We start from the raw sequence: 19247 nt of genomic DNA, 5'->3' as shown, positions 1-19247 counted from the left end.
AGGGGTTGAGGGTGGGTGAGGGGTTGAGGGTGGGTGAGGGTGAGGGGTTGAGGGTGAGTGAGGGTGAGGGTGAGTGAGGGTGAGTGAGGGGTTGAGGGTGAGGGTGAGTGAGGGTGAGGGTGAGTGAGGGTGAGTGAGGGGTTGAGGGTGAGTGAGGGTGAGGGTGAGTGAGGGTGAGTGAGGGTGAGTGAGGGGTTGAGGGTGAGTGAGGGTGAGTGAGGGGTTGAGGGTGAGTGAGGGTGAGTGAGGGGTTGAGGGTGAGTGAGGGTGAGTGAGGGGTTGAGGGTGAGTGAGGGTGAGGGGTTGAGGGTGGGTGAGGGGTTGAGGGTGGGTGAGGGTGAGGGGTTGAGGGTGAGTGAGTGTGAGTGAGTGTGAGTGAGTGTGAGTGAGGGTGAGTGAGGGGTTGAGGGTGAGGGTGAGTGAGGGGTTGAGGGTGAGTGAGGGGTTGAGGGTGAGTGAGGGTGAGTGAGGGGTTGAGGGTGAGTGAGGTTGAGGGTGGGTGAGGGGTTGAGGGTGGGTGAGGGTGAGGGGTTGAGGGTGAGTGAGGGTGAGGGTGAGTGAGGGTGAGTGAGGGGTTGAGGGTGAGTGAGGGTGAGTGAGGGTGAGTGAGGGTGAGTGAGGGTGAGTGAGGGTGAGTGAGGGTGAGTGAGGGTGAGTGAGGGGTTGAGGGTGAGTGAGGGTGAGTGAGGGGTTGAGGGTGAGTGAGGGTGAGGGGTTGAGGGTGGGTGAGGGGTTGAGGGTGGGTGAGGGGTTGAGGGTAAAATTACGTTTCATTGGTCACTGATTCTTATAATTCTTATGTGGCAACTCCTGGAGAACATCAGCCAATGGTGCATTTGAATATAAGCGTTAGTAGAAAAAAAATGGTGGAAATGGTTCTACAGTCTATCTTACATCAGCGTGCATTTGGGACTGGAAGCACATTAAGCTGACCTGTGTTTGGCACTCCTGTTACCACGGTTACTCTCTGGTGAGAACAGTGACCCAAACCTTGTAATGAGGGAATAAAAGGTGTAAAAACATTGCTTTTTCCTCGATTGTTAAATTTAGGTGAAATAACACTTTGAGCACACAGCGCAAATATAATGCGCATCTGTATAATTTGTCACCCACTTGAGCGCTAAATGATCCAGCAAATTTATGGGTTTTGGCACCGTACAGGAAACGGAGTTCATTTGTATTGCAAAAGCAGTTCCAACACAGATGATTTGAATGGAAACAAAAAAGCCACACACACCTTTTTCTCTCAGCAGTGTACTAAGGCACCTCTGTGTTATTCTTGTGTGTTGCACAAGTTACTTCTTACATCCTCGTTGTTAAGGGCATTAACAGGCAAAATGCGGTAACTGTGGTAGCGTAAATAGGAATAAAATGGGAAAAAATATTCTGGTGTGTTTACGGAGCGGCTCCAAATGCTTAAACTGAAAAGGAAATTCAAGCACACCGTGTTAATTATCTCAATAAGGGCGTTGATTTAGTTATGAGACAATTCCTGGCACAGTGGGTTTAAATTCACCCAAGGGCGGGATTCGGTACAATGCTCGCCATGCCTTCTTGTGAAAGAGGAAAAACTCAGCAGTTATAAGTAAGAACATTAACTAATTGCACGGAGAAACAAGCGCTGGCAAAGTTCCTTGCCGAAAACGTGCAGGAGCAGTGTACTAAGGCACCTCTGTGTTATTCTTGTGTGTTGCACAAGTTACTTCTTACATCCTCGTTGTTAAGGGCATTAACAGGCAAAATGCGGTAACTGTGGTAGCGTAAATAGGAATAAAATGGGAAAAAATATTCTGGTGTGTTTACGGAGCGGCTCCAAATGCTTAAACTGAAAAGGAAATTCAAGCACACCGTGTTAATTATCTCAATAAGGGCGTTGATTTAGTTATGAGACAATTCCTGGCACAGTGGGTTTAAATTCACCCAAGGGCGGGATTCGGTACAATGCTCGCCATGCCTTCTTGTGAAAGAGGAAAAACTCAGCAGTTATAAGTAAGAACATTAATTAATTGCACGGAGAAACAAGCGCTGGCAAAGTTCCTTGCCGAAAACGTGCAGGCGAGGTGCGACACGGCAGGACGGAAGGAAGAGAGGGGAGGGGGAGGAGAAATGCGACACGGCGGGAGGGGGCGGGCAGGGGAGGGGGCGGAGAGGGGAGAGGGGCGACACGACGGAAGGAAGAGAGGGGAGGGGGAGGAGAAATGCGACACGGCGGGAGGGGGCGGAGGGGTAAACAAAGACGGACGTGCACGCGCCCGTGACTTTTAAGGTCAATGCGCATGCGCATAAGCTTAATGCGCATGCGCATTGACCTTAAAACTCACGGGCACTGCAAGGAATCGCCACGATTCCTTGCAGTGCAGATAAAGTGTGGATAACTCGCAATAGTCTCGCTTTGCTCGATGCGCATGCGCATCGACAACAGGCGAGACCTAACAAAATGTCTGGGTAGTAACATGTGAAAGGCATACAAACAGAGTCTTAAAAGTTAACCATTTTACTTGGCAACTGTAGCAGAGTTTGAACGGATCTCCCATCAAAAAAGTTATACACATTTTTAGATACATTGGAGGAGTAACAAAGAGTCCAGTTGACAATTGGGGATTTAAATTGGGATGGTTGATCGGGAAAGCAGATAAAAATACTGAAAGAGCAGCAATGCGCCCATTGCACGCCCCTATTGGAATAGCAAAAGGGCAAAGTGCAGAACATCTGACAAATGTGCCTTTATTGGGTTCACACTTTGCTCTGTACGCTATGTGACAAAGCGATTAAACCTCCTGAGTAGATAGACTGTGGATGGGCATCAAGTTAACAAAATATCAACCACTTCAGTGAAAGCTGAAAGGAGCTCAGATGTCCCCATTCAATTTCCAGGCATGTAGGAGGAGCCTCTGAAGTTGGGGTGCAGCACCTGCCCCTCTGGGTGGAAGAAGGGGTCCACTTGGATGGATAGTTAGACAAGGGAACAAGGAGGAAACACATGTGAGTCCTGGCATAGCTTCATCAAGGGTAAGAGAGGAAATGAATAGTTAGGTTTCCTTTGCGATTTACATTGTTTGACGGTGGAAAACCAGAGTCAAATGTAAAGGCCTGTGCTATATGTTCAAAATAAAAACTGGAGTGGCCCCGAAATATTTGTGAGATTTAGTTCAGCACCGCTCTGCCCAGTAGACCAGGTTTATCGTTCCAAAAATCAAACTCTCTCACTCTTGGTTGGCCAATTTCTTATTTAGAACCAACCCTGTGGAAAACTCTACCGATCTCACTACGCGATGAAATCGTGTATGGTGTATTCTGCAAAAGTTTGAAGACCTGGTTTTTCAATCTCTAATTTCTCCTTCGTTCAGTAAATTCTCCAGTAGCTGAGGGCCCTACAATTCAATTTCATAATAATAATCCTAATAGGTGAAAAATTCGACCTCAACTGAAACATGTCCCCCCCAGGGTTCCTAGGAACGGATACTGAAGATCACAGAACTATGGGCTGTGTGCATTCTCACAGGTGGCAAAGAAGTCCACCGGAGAAGACCATCAGGAGTGGAACCGGAGATCCCTCCAAAACATCAGCATTCTATTGTGAATATCTGGGGTCTTTTGTGAAAGAAGGAAGGCATTCTTTCCCTACTCCCTACCTATCTGCCTACTACTTACCAAATAAAAAAGGAGGCACTGAGAGGGCTCTAGATAAAAAGTGGGCATTTTGATGGAAAATCCCAATTCGAACAGAAGGGATACTGTAACCAGTAGTTAGTCTGACACCGGCTGTGACAAGCTGTTCTTAAGAAGTCAAACGTCGAGGTACAGGAACACTGCAATCCCCAACTTGTGCAGATACGCAACAATCACCACCATCAACCTTATGTAGGCTTGAGGTGACTATGTTAATCCGAATAGGAGGACAGTGAAATTGTAGTCAGTAGAACCTACCATGAAGTGCAGGTACCTTCTCTGTGATTGCAGGATCTGTGTGTGAAAGTAGGCATCCTGGAAGTTAAGTGACATTATCCAATCTTCTGCCTCTAGTACCAAAGTACCTAAGCCAGTATCAGCATCTTGAACTTTTCATTGAGATGCTGAAAGTTCACGTTTTGCTATCGGACAAAGATAGTTGTTCTGCTTAATAATCATGAGTACAGAGTTAGCACCCCTGCCATATTTTATTTCTCTAGGAATAACTCCACTTCAGCCGTTCAGTAACAGGTTTACCCTCTCTTGCTGCAAGCTCTGAAAATGATCCTCTGACTGGAGGGACTTGGCAGGAGGAATCTAGGGTGGTGTCTATTGGAACAGAAGGATATTTCCCCTTTCTATGATGTGTAAGACTCACTGGTCTGATGTTACGGGCTTCCAGGCTCAGCAGAAAGGAAGACCTTGTCTTCCGACGGGCTGCATGTGCTCCTTTAAGTAGAAGCTAGAGGTTTTTAATGCAGTGAGCGTAGAAAAACAGGGGGAGGAGTAGGAAGGTGGCTGGGTAAACAGCCTTTTCTTTTGATTATGCCCCTCTACTGATGCTGATGAAAGACATTCTCAGGAGAAGCCATTAAATGTGTGATACTGCTTGCAGTCTCAGGCTGGAAATTGAAGCCCTAAAAATTGGCCAGTCACTCCTTCTGCCGTGAACATTTCCAAGGCTGAATCAGCAGTGTTCTGTTGACTTTAGCCATGCGTGCCTTCTCAGAGCTACTGAAGAAACCATGATTGCTTCTACAGAGTCCAGAGTATCCAAACCTGCCTTTAGGGTTGACCTGAAAGGGTCCCAGACATCCCAGACTACTAAGGTGATGTGGTAAATTCAGTACCACTATGGCTACCAGGTCCCACAGATTGTAGTTATACCTGGCAAATGGCATTCATCAATCTAAGGACAAATTTCTCACTGAGAACATTTTCTTACCTACTGCTTCTAATATTGTAAACTCTCTACTCAGATTTTGCTTGTGCATGATGATACCTGTATCAATACACTTTCTAGTGAAAGGTGGACAGAGAGAAAGGCTGAATCTTCAGAGCATAGCCTAAATTTTCTAGCAATCAGGCGGTTCACAGCTGGATTGGAGATGGGCTTCTCCCAAGCCGACTCAACAGAATGAACTAGTGCTGGGTTAGAAGGCAGTTAAGGTTCTGAGGTCGGCAAAATAGGTTCTAGGGCCTCTGTCAATATGTTCTACCTGGGTTCCACTGTTGGCAGGGGCAGCTCCAACATTTCTGATGCCTTCCTTAAGACATGGTAGAAATCCACTTCCTCGTGGGATGGGGTTAGGAGCCTTCTGAATATTGCTCGAGTCAGAACCAAAAATGTTGTCTGGGGTTTGCCAATAAAGCTGGCGCGGAGTGGTTTCAAACTGAGACTCCTCTCTATAAATAGACTGTTTTGCTATCTTTGGGGCATTCCTCCTAGACCTAACAAGATTACCAGGCTCTTCCAAGGATGCTCCGGAGGCACTGGCTCTGACGCCAGAGGCAGCAAGGGGTCAGCTTCAGTGCTGTCGTCGTAAGAGGAGTCCTGGCAAGGGTCTCAGCCGCAGAAGGGCTAAGGCAAGCGCCAGAAAGACGAATGGTTCAGAGGGTGGGCCCATTGTCGGAAACCCAAACAAAGCCTCAAGTGCTTCATGGGGACTCGGAGGTGTACAAGAGAAGATTGCTGCATACCTGAATAACTATCATGGTGTGAAGGAACTGTGCTAGGTTAACTCCAGATGCCGGGAACGCTTCAGTGTGGCACTGATAATTGAAAAAGAATCAACACTGGCCCTGCAACTGAGGGGGAAACCGGCAGTAGCTGGGATGGGCACCATGGAAGGCATCTCATTTGGCGACACTGCCAGAGCGACCTTTTCAGCAGAGTGAAGTCTAAAAACACTGGCTCCAAAAATGATTCCACTCGAGGCAAAGTGCATGGAGTCAACCTACTTCGGGGCTTCCAACAATGCTGCAGGGTCTTATCACTTCATCTCCTATTTTTGTGTTTTTCTTTTGCTTAGAGAACTGAGAAATGCAACCTTGAGGCCAACTGCAATGCTCATCTCATGCATGAGCCATAAAGAGCTTGGTCTGCCGCTCCTTAATGGCCTGCTGCGTTTGTTGCATTACCTGCATGTTTCCTCCGCAGGAACCACAGATAGACCTCCTTGAGGTCAGAAATGAACATCTATCGATCTCTGGAGCAGCAAGGCTTAGAAACTGACGTCTTAAAGCTAGATATCCCTAAGCCCTGCACAGACAGTTTTAGAAGTTTGGTGAGAATTTGTTTTAAAGTGTGAATTATCCACATAGGGCAGCTCTGGGTCTGCACAGGGAGATGAAAAAAGGAGAATTACATAGGTACGCTGTGGTGGCACTACGTGGCTCCAGTGACGGCAGTCTGTACTGCCTTCAGGTGGAGTTAGCACCACTTACAGATGCCAAATGTTCTGTATTTTGTCTGGTGCCTCGCAATATTCAAAAGGTGAGAATTCTGCAGGTAGAAATATCTATCAGAATGGAACGTACTTAATCTAAGAATCAAAAATAAATGCCCTAGCATTTGCTTGCCCAGACAATATAGGGATGAGACACCAACCACAGTACACCATTATAAGAAACCTCAGTTTGTAAAGGTCCACAACTCTTGTTGACCCTAGCACAGAATGCACAATTGGGTTCTCCCTGCAACTATATTCAGGAGGAACTCATGCTCTCGAAGCAACGATTGGAACTTAAAAGATAATTGGGAATGAAGAGCGGTGCACAACTTCAAGCACATGGGATTACCCACAAAACAGGAATGCATGAACTGCACACAAAAGAGAACCAGGAAGCTGAAAACACAACAAGGCCTCACTCAAGGAGTATAACCACCCCTGGTCAAATGCGAAGAGCCAAATTTAAGATGCTGTACACCCGGCAAACAGTCTTCAACGATAAGTCCCAATCTACTCCCGTAACCTGGTGCTACATTGCACCCCTTGAAGGAATATTCTATACAACCAAATTCAGGCAGATCCAACACAGAGTCAAGTTCTTCGCAGTACAAATAACGCAACTCTAGAATGCACAAGACTCATTAATAAGATCCCAACTAAATCTTAGGCCTCACATAGTTTGCAAAGACAGAACTGTTGGTAAAAGCCTTTGAATCTTTGATGAACCGTAGCTCTTCTCCCCTTACACAAGAACCAAGGTTCAACATCACCGATCATGGGGGACCGTATTCTGGAGGTTGTTGCCTTGGCACTCTCCTACCATTCATAACTGGATGATGTTTTCATCCAATGCTTTTAGTGGGTCAGATCAGGATCCAGGCTTCCAACCCTTTTGTGCCTGGGGTGGAAACATGACTCAAGGTCATGCAACAAACGCAGTCACATGCATATGGCCATTAATGAGCGGAAGACCAAGCTCTTTATGGCCCATGCATGAGATCAGCACAGAAAGTTCAGAAATCCGAGACTCCAGACGGTCCCTTACGGGCTCTTTTGTTTTGAATATTTCTTCACTGATACGAACAATAAGTACAGGCTCAAGGATTTAGCCAAATACCTCTTCCCTAAAGTCGAACAGCAGGCAGATAACATCTTCTAAAACTCACACTGAGCCTATTCATCTCACCAGCAGCAACGGGAAGAGAATAGTGCTTAGGCTCTATACAGTACAGAACTGGACATAGTGGTGTTTTTGAAATAGCTACGCAGTTACCTTGTTCAGCAAAGCATTCAACTGACTTCACAGAAGCTGGTCATTTATTTAAAAAAAATTAAAAAGTAAATGATATTACATTTCTCAGAGCTCCCTTTGATTTGCAAATTGTCTGCTCGGTTTCATTTGAGGCAGAAGCAGTACAGTTTCTCTTTCGAAATGGAATGCTCAATATCTGTGCTGGGACACTTTGTGTGTTTTTTTATGTTTACCCAATGTCACACATCATGGAAACAACCCAGAGTAAGACAATCAACAGTTTCAATAGCACCCTTAGATGGGACACATCAAAAGATCAAATAGGCCTTTTTAAAAAGCTTGCCAGTCTGCAGTTAGTAGTTCCATTCATGAGTAGCTCAGCCAGCCAACGTCTTTTCTTTGAATTCTGTGACTTTAATCATAATTGTATAATCGGTCAAGAGAGACCACAAAGCTCAGCATGCAACGGATACCTGGATTGGATGAGCACCTAACGCATTAAACTGGGTGACTTGGGAGCTCTGGTAAAATTTAGACAAGGAAGACGTACAAAACTATTACGTTTACTGTGCTAGTCACACACCTTCAAAGTCCATAGTTTTAAGGAAGGTTCAGGTGGCTACAGGTCGAAGCACTGGCATGTATTCCTATGAACCATTATTAGTGAGTCAGAAAATGAGTGTTGTGAACTGATTTTGTAACGCTGCAATGTGCATCCATTCATGTTTACCCTGTCCAAACTCTCAAGAGAAAAGTGATTGCCAGCTGCCTATGATGCGCATGCCGAGTTGGTCAGTGAATGTTCAAACGTTCCAAACACAGATTTATGACTCTTTAAGGCATAGATCTATATATAAACTTACAAAGCATATGATTCTAGTCCACATCTATTTGTTCATAGGTTTAGTCGCACAGCCCAGGCCTTTAGGAAATGTTTTGTTATTATGCTTTTCAGTCCGCGCCACTTTAGAGACTCCCGCTTTTTTCCTCCCACTCTAAAGAGGCGTGACTTAAAAACATAATAAAAAAACATTTATTACAGACTTGAGCTGTGCAACTAAACCCATGATCAAATAGATGTAAACTCTTTCCCAATGTCCCTAGCCCTAGGGTTTTCCTTGTTACATTCAACCAGACTACAAAGTCTTGATTTTATTCTTTACTTTCTGAGACAAGTAGTTTTGATTTTTTTTCCCCCATTACAAACAGAGAACATCAAATCATATGTATAGGTTAAATATGGACTGGATAAGCTTTTGATGCCTGGTATGTAACAAATTGAGATTTCTGTGTACTATATTCAGCCGCAAATCCTGATCCGACTACCAAAAGCCACAAAACACTCATTTTGTTCTCTATAGTATCGGCTACTGCAATTGTTGTGTTTCATGGGGATGCCTCACTTACATAAATGGTAATTAAAGTACCGACCTCATAAGGACGAGGTCTCGAGTTACCCACAACTGTATTCAAAGCTGTGACCTGATAGCTAGAGGATTAATAAAAAACAAACATAACATAATTGGTTGCGTCAATATTCATCGTAGTTTCATTTCATATAATTGGCAATGCTATTTTAACCACTTGCCACATAAGATTAAATGCAAAGACAACACCCTCCCAAACACAAACTACATGGAATAGCTGCTGCCCACGTAGGCATGCACTTCAGTGGCCCACGTAGGCAAGAACTTCAGTGACACACACAGGTGTAGTATGCGCTATATAAATGCTGCAATGCTAGAATAAATAAATACAATAATTAACTAGTGTGTTCTGCTTTTCTTTCCGTGATGACAACTGTTCTGAAATACATGTTGTAAATGCTTAAAATTGTAGCTCATTAAAAAAAATTGTAATACTTGTGTTTTCAGATACCTCCAGCAACATGTTATGTAAATAACGCGAAATAAGGGCACACACTTTGACCTTCTGCTTGCAAAAACAGGCAAAATCCAAGTATAAAAGGTCAGTTCTAATAGCACCCGAGTTTGTGCAATATACTAGTTCAGCACTGGGTACACCACACAGCGTAACATGAGACATCATCCTTCATGTGAAATCACCAACGAGGAAACCACAGCATTCCTATCGCCATTTCTGAAGTGCAGCTAGCACACAACACAAATATTACTGCTAAAAGATTTTCAACGCTCATTCAAATCCCATCTGGCTTTAACAAAATGCACTTTAACGCCCAAATTGCGCGATTAATAATGTAAAGAAGAAAAAACACGCAGAACGACAATTAGTGGGAAAGGTGTGCCAGCAGCGAGTTTAAAGGTACGCCTGTGCAGCGCTGGCTGCACGTCACATGACCGCCACGGCAGAGCCTGGCTCTTTAAGCCACGGACGTCTTCGCTGGGGAGCAGCAGCAGACAGTGCAGGCTGAAAAGGTCACAGTGACACACTCACGCGCCACAGCCTCCTCGCGGAGTGCGGCACTGATTACCTCACGTTCTCTAGAGGAGGCTCTTGTGCAAGTTAGCAAGTTTCGCTCGAGACGCCAGCGTTGACGTGTCTTCGAGCGGACACAGAAACCCCCCGGGTGAGGTCTGAGGGTACCCGGCCCCCACTCCCCCCTTAATTATTGTGCCCGTGTACCTTTCTTGGCTTTGGGCGAGTTCCTCTTGATCCGGTGCTTGGCCCGCTCTTCCTCAATAGCAGCTGCTATCTCTGGGTTGTCTTCCCCATTGTACCACACCAACAGCTCCTCTCCGGGCTCAATTGGCTGACGGGCAGAGAGAGACAAATGCAAATCCAATCAGAGGGGAGGTTGTTAGCGAAAAGGGAGAAGGGAACAGGCTCAGGGCCAGAGGGTGTGGAGCTGCTGGAGGATTACAAACAGCTGTACTCTGCACTCAGAACATATTTCCTAACTGACTGACTGACTAGCTAAACAGGAAGGGCTGTTTAACCCTTCGCTCTGGTGCGCGCAGCCCTGGCTTCGGTATCTGGAGCACAGTCAGCTCTGTACAGAACCCTCTGCTGGAGGGAGGAATGCAAGTACAAGTGGGCCTCGGTGGCAGCAACTTTTCATAGATCGATAAACAGAGTTCCAAGGAGGGACGCTTTGTGCGTACATTTTTTTTTATTACATGCACTTGCAAAATATCGGCCTCGTAACATTTACAGGAATTACGTGGCATTGTGCAAACCAATATTAAGGTAGCCAAAGAGATACGTAACATGAAGCCACTATTTGAAGCAACTATGAAACTAACAAGGAAACACAACTGGGCTGAAGCGTTGAGAAATCAAAGTATTTCAAGTCACAGACAACCGTACTTTCCATAAACTCGCCCGAGATTCCCCAGATCTATTTTAGTTTACTCGTTCATTCTCGATATCATTTTGTATTCTTAAATCGTAAACAAATTCGTAGAAGTTTAAACAATCAGTAACTCAAGTTATGAAACATTCATGTGAAGATAACGATGTGGGCAGGAAAAGTCTAACCCAAACAACCTAAACCATTTTACACAGAGAAGGTATTCAAGCAATAAAAGTTAACAATTACTTCCTCTGGGTAAAGTTTTCATTAACTTTTTTTGTTTTCCCATTAATAGCTGTCAAAGTTCAGAGACTATTTTGCCAATTTATTCTTCTCTAAAATTAAAATAATTAGAACATTCCACTGCAGAGCCTTTCGCTTTTCTACTCGCCCAACCTATTCAATGCTCTACCATGACCTGGACCCTTAATTAGCAAAGAAGGCCCTTGCCTCATCTAACGCCACCAACTTTGCCTACTGCTTTCAAGTTCCTACTAGCTATCATTTTATTTCCAACTTTCTCTCACGCTTCCGTTTTTAAATCCAAGGTAGTTTTAAACATGCTCAATAAATCATCAGGTAAACTAACACTCTCCAGCGGCTTCCCATTTCATCCTTCCATTCTTTTCCAAGGGGGCCAAATAGCTACTCTGCTTTTTTTCAAAAACAATATTAGCAATCTTCAGCAGAAGGGCTTTTACAAAATATATTCTATAGTTAACACTAGCTGAAGACTTCAACTGTTGCTACCTCAACCCGCTCTCATCTGCCCTCATGCTTTTTGTACTTCCCGCGGCATCAAATATTGGCAACCCTGAAATACTGTCAACGATGACCAATCTAATATACTTTCAACAATGACCAATCTGACATCCAGCTCTCATCTGTTTTTTAGTCAGAGTCAAATTGATGGTGGGAAGTCAACTAAGCTTCGACATACAACCAAGCTACCAAGTGTTATCCTTCAATACTACACACTCTTCTTCTCGACTTGCTTGACTTGAACAATCTCTGGGCCATTATCTACTCTTCTGGGGTCACATTTAAGATCGGTGGAAACCTTCCAAATCTTCATTGACTTCTGTTTCATTTCTTGTCTGTTGGAGCCCAGATCACGCACTACCTTTTATATCACCAGTCACTTAGTATTTCTAGATCTAAGGCCAAACCCGGCTAAAACACACACACTACTTCCCAGAAATAGCCCTTAAAACAATCCTTACACCTAACTTATTTCACCCAGGCAACATTCATTCTCCCGCAGCTGCGAGTTGGGAGCTCAGAATAACTAGATCAGCCTTATATGAAAATACATCCAAAATACATTTTACAACATAAAGACATACTATGTCCGCCATGCTGTTCTTTATTTGAACAAGAATGCCATAAACAAATAAAACAACAAAAAAACAAATGCAATCAAACATTTACATAGCCTAAATAAACATTCTACAACTTCAGGATATCGGTCATTAAAATTGATTCATTTAACAACCATACAAAGCTCAGTTAGGCAAAATAAATATCTAGTTTAATAGTACTCTTATTCCAGTTATCCTATCCATAAACAAACTACCGAACAAATCAATATTTCTTTGCATGGAATAAAAACTCAGGAAGTGCCTCTGAGAAGTCCATTTTACCAGTATAATTTATTTCCATAACCGCATATCAGCCATATACTGCTTTTATGGGCCATATTGTTTAACAGTTCATTTTCTTCATAGACACTGGTTTGTCACTCAAATATTAATCCAGCATCTAACAAAGGTCATTGGTCCGATTATCGTATCACACATGAAGCAATATGGACCGATTGAGCAAAATTTATCAGTTGTTCCAAAAGCTAGCAATTCAGAAGTCAGTCTTATTTTTGCTATTCTTGACAGTCCAGATAACTTCCTCCTAAACTATCAGCAGTTTACAGAAGGCAACAAACATATGCATTAGAAATTACACAACACACACACAACCTCAACCGTAAGCATTAGACAGCACATTACACACCAACACCCGACAGAGAAGAGAGGTCATGTCGTGGGCTTTTCACCATGCTTACAAAAGCAATGCACACCAAAACAAACTACACAAAATCTTACAACAGAACTCATATTAAGAGAAAAGTCTGAATATGATCATAATACTGCCCAGTATGCAATTAGTTGTCTCTTAAGGCATGCAGTTGCATTTGCTACCAACCACAACTTTACTTACCATATACAAAGGTTTTCCAGGCAATGGAACCTGTACCTACCAAGGAAATACATAAACAGTTTGCTGCAGCGCTCCCCTCTGGTTTCATTCACCAAGAAACATAACTCATTAAAAATGACACACATCCACAAAACTGAATCAGACTCTTTCTGTGATGGGAAGCTTTTGAGAGTCATACCACAGACTCGCGAAATAAGTTGAAATTACATACTAATGGCAGGTTGTGCAATATACAAGTGTAAATTTACACAATCAATAACAACAATGGTCTTCTTTCTCACACAGCCGGAGTACATTTTGCTGATTTTAATGGATTATCTCACTTTTCCTAGGTCGGTGCAGTAACAGATGTGCAATACAACTAGCGTAGGATTACATATTGCAGTTTGATATGTGAAAGTACTACGCAACCACTAACTAGCACATATCACCTCCTCTCGTGAGTTATGTGAGTTATTACTTCATTGTCAGCTTACATACACTTGCCTCATGGAATGGTATGACAAAGGGCTTTTTTAATCTTCTGTTGCTGGTGTGTCCTTTAGTTCTAAAAACACCTGTGGATATCAAGTGCTGTTCCAGAAGGCTATGTACTTACATGAAGTCGAGAACTTCATTTTTTATTTCTCGTCAAATTGCACAATAAAATATGTTCACATTTTCAGTTTATTCTCTAACTCTTTTCTAAGAGTTGATGTGACCAAATAAGAGAAAAAAGTTATTTACTTGTAACCCTGGTTCTCCATCATGGAAATCCTCACTGAAATGATAAACTGAATAGTTTCACCCACATGTGGGATCCGAAAGGAATGTGTAAAGAGATGAATTATCTCTATTAAAAACTTTTTGCGTGGTCTGAAGCCTGATACGAAAAACTGCTGAACCACTCCTTCTCTGGTACATCGCTTTCCAAACAAAGGGATTTGCAGAAGAAAGGCAGAAGCAGAAACACTGAGGGCTCTGGATCTAAAGAAAAAATGGAATTGCACAAATCGGATTACGTGCCGACACTGTGATTTGGTAGAAATGATAATTTTATGAAAACGCCAAATGCAAAACATCTTCCATGTGAAAGCATATGGGACCATTTATGTTGTTCATACAGTCTTGCTGTAGATTTAGATGTTCATAAGAGAGGAGTTCAGGAACCAAGCCACTAAGCTTTCGGGTGGTCTCTGGGTTTGAAAATCAAGGAGCGGAAATCAGACAACCTGCAGTTCCTTGTAGGATCTCTAAAATACTTGGAGATCTAGAAACCATTAATTTCAAAGCCATTCCTGTGCAAGCTGAATCACTTTGGAGATGGACTGTCCCAGGTTGATGACTAGCTTAATCTGTAGAATTGGGGCGCGGCACTGTAATACATTTATATGACCTTCTGTTCAAAAGGCATAGCTTTTAGATTCAGGTTAAAAGTATCTATACATGAAGTAGGGCCAACTTTTGTTCTTTATATTTATGAGTGAGTTTATTAGCAGACCACTCCAATCCTGGAAATTGCTGTACAATAGTTCTTCATGCACTACCCATTCATGGAAGAATTTACTTAAAGCCTGTTTCAACACGGTCAGATCTGTGCACGACTGTGATGGTATGACTTAGAGCTAACAGTCAGGGCCAGACTAAGCCTATTCTGAGGATATCCAATGCTTACTCTCACTCGAGTGCACAGGAAGATGGGAAACTAAAGCATCACTGGTTTGGGATTATAATTGGGTTTCTCTGTTATAGTGAAATGCTGTTGAGCCCCTTATGTTTGGTTGTTTTTTGTGGCAAAATGTGCCTTGTTGCTGTTATTAAGGGTCCTGCGATCTTTGCTGGTGGTACAGCTCTTATGTGAACTTGCAATATAATTTGTGCAATTCTTATTTTGCAGACCCACAGCCTTGAATGTTTCTACCACCAACTGAGCACTTTGTTTTGGGTGTCTAGATTCAGGTCCCTCCGGTTGAAACACAGTGGCATCCGTAGGAAATTTCTGAAATTGTATCCATGAGCATTTAAGACTGAAAAGTCAGCAGCAACATTTATAACCAGGTTCGAGACAAGAAACAATCACTGAAATGTAAAAATGTAATTGAAGGGTTTTTTCTCTATCTAAGTCCTCATTAAATCTTTTCATGGACAACAGAGTACCCGGTGAGAATGTCCTAGCAAGTTGAAGTATTGACAGTCATAGCCAAATTCACAGATGTTCCGCACTGACCGCCATTAGCAAAGTTTCTGATGCTCCACGAGGTTTGGGACCCACAGACTACAGATCTCTACTCTCCTTGTTTGGTGGTATAGCACAAACCGTGCTGGTAAATGCATTCTCAGATTGCTGAGACAATAACAGTGCCTGCCTATGATCAGAATGTGGAAGCAGATGACCATGTTCTGCACATCATAAGAGGATGCGGATTCGATTAAAGCAGGCATTAAGTATTTCTTAATGGCAGAAGGAAGAACGTTGGGAACCAATGGAAGAAGCAACCCTTTTGGGGGACACTGCTGTAGCATTTCGAAAGTTGTGATGCTGTGACAATGTAGCGTTGGCCTAGGGATGCTTAGCTTGGTCAGCCCTCTGGGCTTGACAACGTGGAATGGGCAAAGCTTGTATCAATGAAATCCTCAACGGTAATGTTAGAGGTAATGCTGGTATCACACAGAGATCAAACGTAGCGCCCTGTCAGAAACTGCACATATAGGAGGACGAATAAAAGTGCATTGGTATATATGGTATCCACCAAAGAGATCTGGAACAACCTGGAGGAACCCCATTTTCTGGCACTGAGTCAAGGATACATCCCCAGAACGATGTTTTCGAGTTGAAATATGTCCCAACCTGGAGGTGCCCAAGGAATCAATAAACTTTATTAAGAAGATTTCTCAAACCGTTTTTGTTTTCATTTCTTAGGTCGTAAGTTCACAGAATCAGAAGATGTGTTATGTTTTAATGTCAAAGGTGATTTTGACTTTGACTCTTGACACTGATGGTGTCTGTCTTCCAAGATGGTCTTGACATCTCACGGTGTGCAGATTCCAGGGAAGGACGACGGGGATTCCAGCGCTTTTCCAGCGCTTTTGCTAGCGCAAGAGACTCTGTGAGGGCTGCGAGGGGTGTGCTGCTGAGGGGAAAAGGACTCTGATTGTACCAGACGCCGAGGGACTGCGAGGACCAGCAGGCTCTCTGCTCCCCAGCTGCTGCCTCTTCCCTCGGCGTCCCCGCCCCCCCCCCCCCACCTGGACATTATTAATACTTATCGCGGCCCCCGCTCCGCGGGTGCCACTCACGGTGTGCAGATTCCAGGGAAGGACGACGGGGATTCCAGCGCTTTTCCAGCGCTTTTGCTAGCGCAAGAGACTCTGTGAGGGCTGCGAGGGGTGTGCTGCTGAGGGGAAAAGGACTCTGATTGTACCAGACGCCGAGGGACTGCGAGGACCAGCAGGCTCTCTGCTCCCCAGCTGATGCCTCTTCCCTCGGCGTCCCCGCCCCCCCACCCCCCCACCTGGACATTATTAATACTTATCGCGGCCCCCGCTCCGCGGGTGCCACTCACGGTGTGCAGATTCCAGGGAAGGACGACGGGGATTCCAGCGCTTCTCCAGCGCTTTTGCTAGCGCAAGAGACTCTGTGAGTGCTGCGAGGGGTGAGCTGCTGAGGGGAAAAGGACTCTGATTGTACCAGACGCCGAGGGACTGCGAGGACCAGCAGGCTCTCTGCTCCCCAGCTGCTGCCTCTTCCCTCGGCGTCCCGCCCCCCCCCCCCCACCTGGACATTATTAATACTATCGCGGCCCCCGCTCCGCGGGTGCCACTCACGGTGTGCAGATTCCAGGGAAGGACGACGGGGATTCCAGCGCTTTTCCAGCGCTTTTCCAGCGCTTTTGCTAGCGCAAGAGACTCTGTGAGGGCTGCGAGGGGTGTGCTGCCGAGGGGAAAAGGACTCTGATTGTACCCGACGCCGAGGGACTGCGAGGACCAGCAGGCTCTCTGCTCCCCAGCTGATGCCTCTTCCCTCGGCGTCCCCGCCCCCCGCCTGTAAGGTTTAAATCTCGCCTTTAATCCCGCGCCGCGGGACGCGCGCGGGACATAGCCCGGGGCAAAGCCCGGGCAAAGGGCGGGCCCTCCAAGGCCCTCATAGGACCGAGGAGGACGGGACGGGCCACCCCCCCTTGGCACCGCAACCAGTGGTAGTACTTCGTTTGATTCATACCCATATTACTTCTTGGTTAGTGTGTCTGTTTCCCTCGTTATTATATTACCAGGTTGCACTATGTCACTTAAGCAAATCAATAAGAAATCTTCTCAAACACTTGACCCAGGACAGGGGACCCTGAACTTTACGGTGACCAATCGATTACTGCCCACTCTTTGTGATGATGCGAACGAGTTGCGACAATTGATAGACACTAGGCAATCTTCCCCTTTGAACCTTGTTAGCTCACAGAATTTATCTTTTTGGGAGGAAATGAATTCTCTATGCGGCACTAAGTATGCCCCAGTGGCATCCCCATTCCATGTAAAAGGCACTAGCATTTCTTCCCCAATTAGGAAACCATGTGACTTACTCCTACCATCTTTAATAGACAATACCCAAGGTGTTGCCTTGTTTCAGGGCCCTAATGAGAAAAGGAAGCATGACGAGATTATTGAAAGTGGGAATCATCTAAACACACCAAAATCGTGCGATGGTCCTATATCGCAAGTCACCAACCCCCCCTTAATTATGGCGGAGTATGGCACTTACGTAGACCAAGTACTTTTACTGTCTCAGATAGAGTTATTATTTAATTCTATCGTATCACCACTGGTAGGAAAAATCAACGCCCTGGGTGATAGGATAACGGGCATTGAGAGAATTATTTTAGCCAATCTCAAACCACCTAATAATGACCCATCTAACGGGGGAAGACCCCTTACGGCTATCTCCATAACAAAAGAGATAAATACTACAATTAATTCCCCCTCCACCCTTAAGAAGGCAATACCCAATGGCTCTGATTTGTCCACTACAACAAAAGTTCCTTTGTCTACTAATCTAAGTAAATACTCCCAAACTTCTCCACAGCTTCTTAAGAAACCTGCTATACCCAAAGCCGTTCCTAAACCTGGGTTTAATAGGCATATTGCCGCCAGAGAGGACCCAAGTCTAAGTAGCCTAGAATCGATACACTTGCCCCCTGAAGCCGCCCCATTTGTTCTTGTTTTATCAGGAATACCGGCACCCTGTCGTGGGAAATTTGAAAGCCGTCAGGAACTTTTAAATAAGGTCATATTCTGGCTTTCCAAAAACAGACCACTTGCACATGATCATGACGGAGGTATCATGAGTGTTAAAAGGGTAGGCTGGCTAGGGTCTCTAACTAAAGATATTAGTGGGGATCTGGTCCTAGTAAAATTTAGAGATAGGAACATTGTCCCCCTTCTACGATCTTACCCACCCCAAAAAGGAGACGGCCCTATATCCGTCTGGGATTTACACGACTTCTACCCAAAGTAAACTATTCATAAATGTTTCTTCTGTTGCCCTGTTGATAAACCAACTTTGCACTTTATGTCCGATTGAGGCTATTTTTAATGTATTGTAAATTTTAGGTATGCATATATGTATTGTGGTTTTATGATATTAGTGTATACTTTTATGACTCCTTTGTGGAATCGAATAAAGTTATTTGATTTGATTTGATTTGACATCAATACGTTTCTGGACAGTGCAGTCTTCATGTCAAGAGGGTTCTCAACATCATACAATTATTTGATGGCAAAGGTTGCTGGAAGAGTACACATCCCTAACAGAAACATATTTGAGACCTCTTTCTTGAAGAGTCTTATCATGGCTTCCATGATGGTAGTGGAAGCCCTTTTCCATCTTATGGCATTTCCATCAACGATCCCACCACAGACTCACTGCCTATTATTGTGTATGTAATCCTTTACCTTATTCACATGCCTTAGGGTCTTTGAGGGGTGTCCTCAAAATATTTGAAGTTTTACAGTTCTGTATGAGCGTGGAAGATACATAATGCAGCATTACAGATTATTGTTGACACATTTATTTCTGTCCGACAATGGGCACTTCACTAAAGTGAAGTCAAGGGAGAAAGTTGTGACAGAAATACAA

General features: G+C 44.4%; 1 protein-coding gene across 3 annotated transcripts in view; it reads right to left on the bottom strand.

Moving 5' to 3' along the window:
- Positions 1-19247, bottom strand: part of PRDM2 (PR/SET domain 2) — a 434311-nt gene that overhangs the window by 176078 nt on the left and 238986 nt on the right. For 2 of the 3 annotated variants that reach the window (XM_086921861.1, XM_086921862.1), the window contains one exon: positions 10258-10384. The exons of the other annotated variant lie outside the window; for it this stretch is intronic. In XM_086921861.1, coding sequence (XP_086777987.1) covers positions 10258-10384 — 127 coding nt within the window. The remainder of the gene's footprint in view (positions 1-10257; positions 10385-19247) is intronic. 3 annotated transcript variants of the gene reach the window in all.

This window comes from Lissotriton vulgaris, chromosome 5 (assembly GCF_964263255.1).
Source record: "Lissotriton vulgaris chromosome 5, aLisVul1.2, whole genome shotgun sequence".
NCBI classification, from domain to species: domain Eukaryota; kingdom Metazoa; phylum Chordata; class Amphibia; order Caudata; family Salamandridae; genus Lissotriton; species Lissotriton vulgaris.
This window is presented reverse-complemented; position numbering and strand designations above follow the sequence as displayed.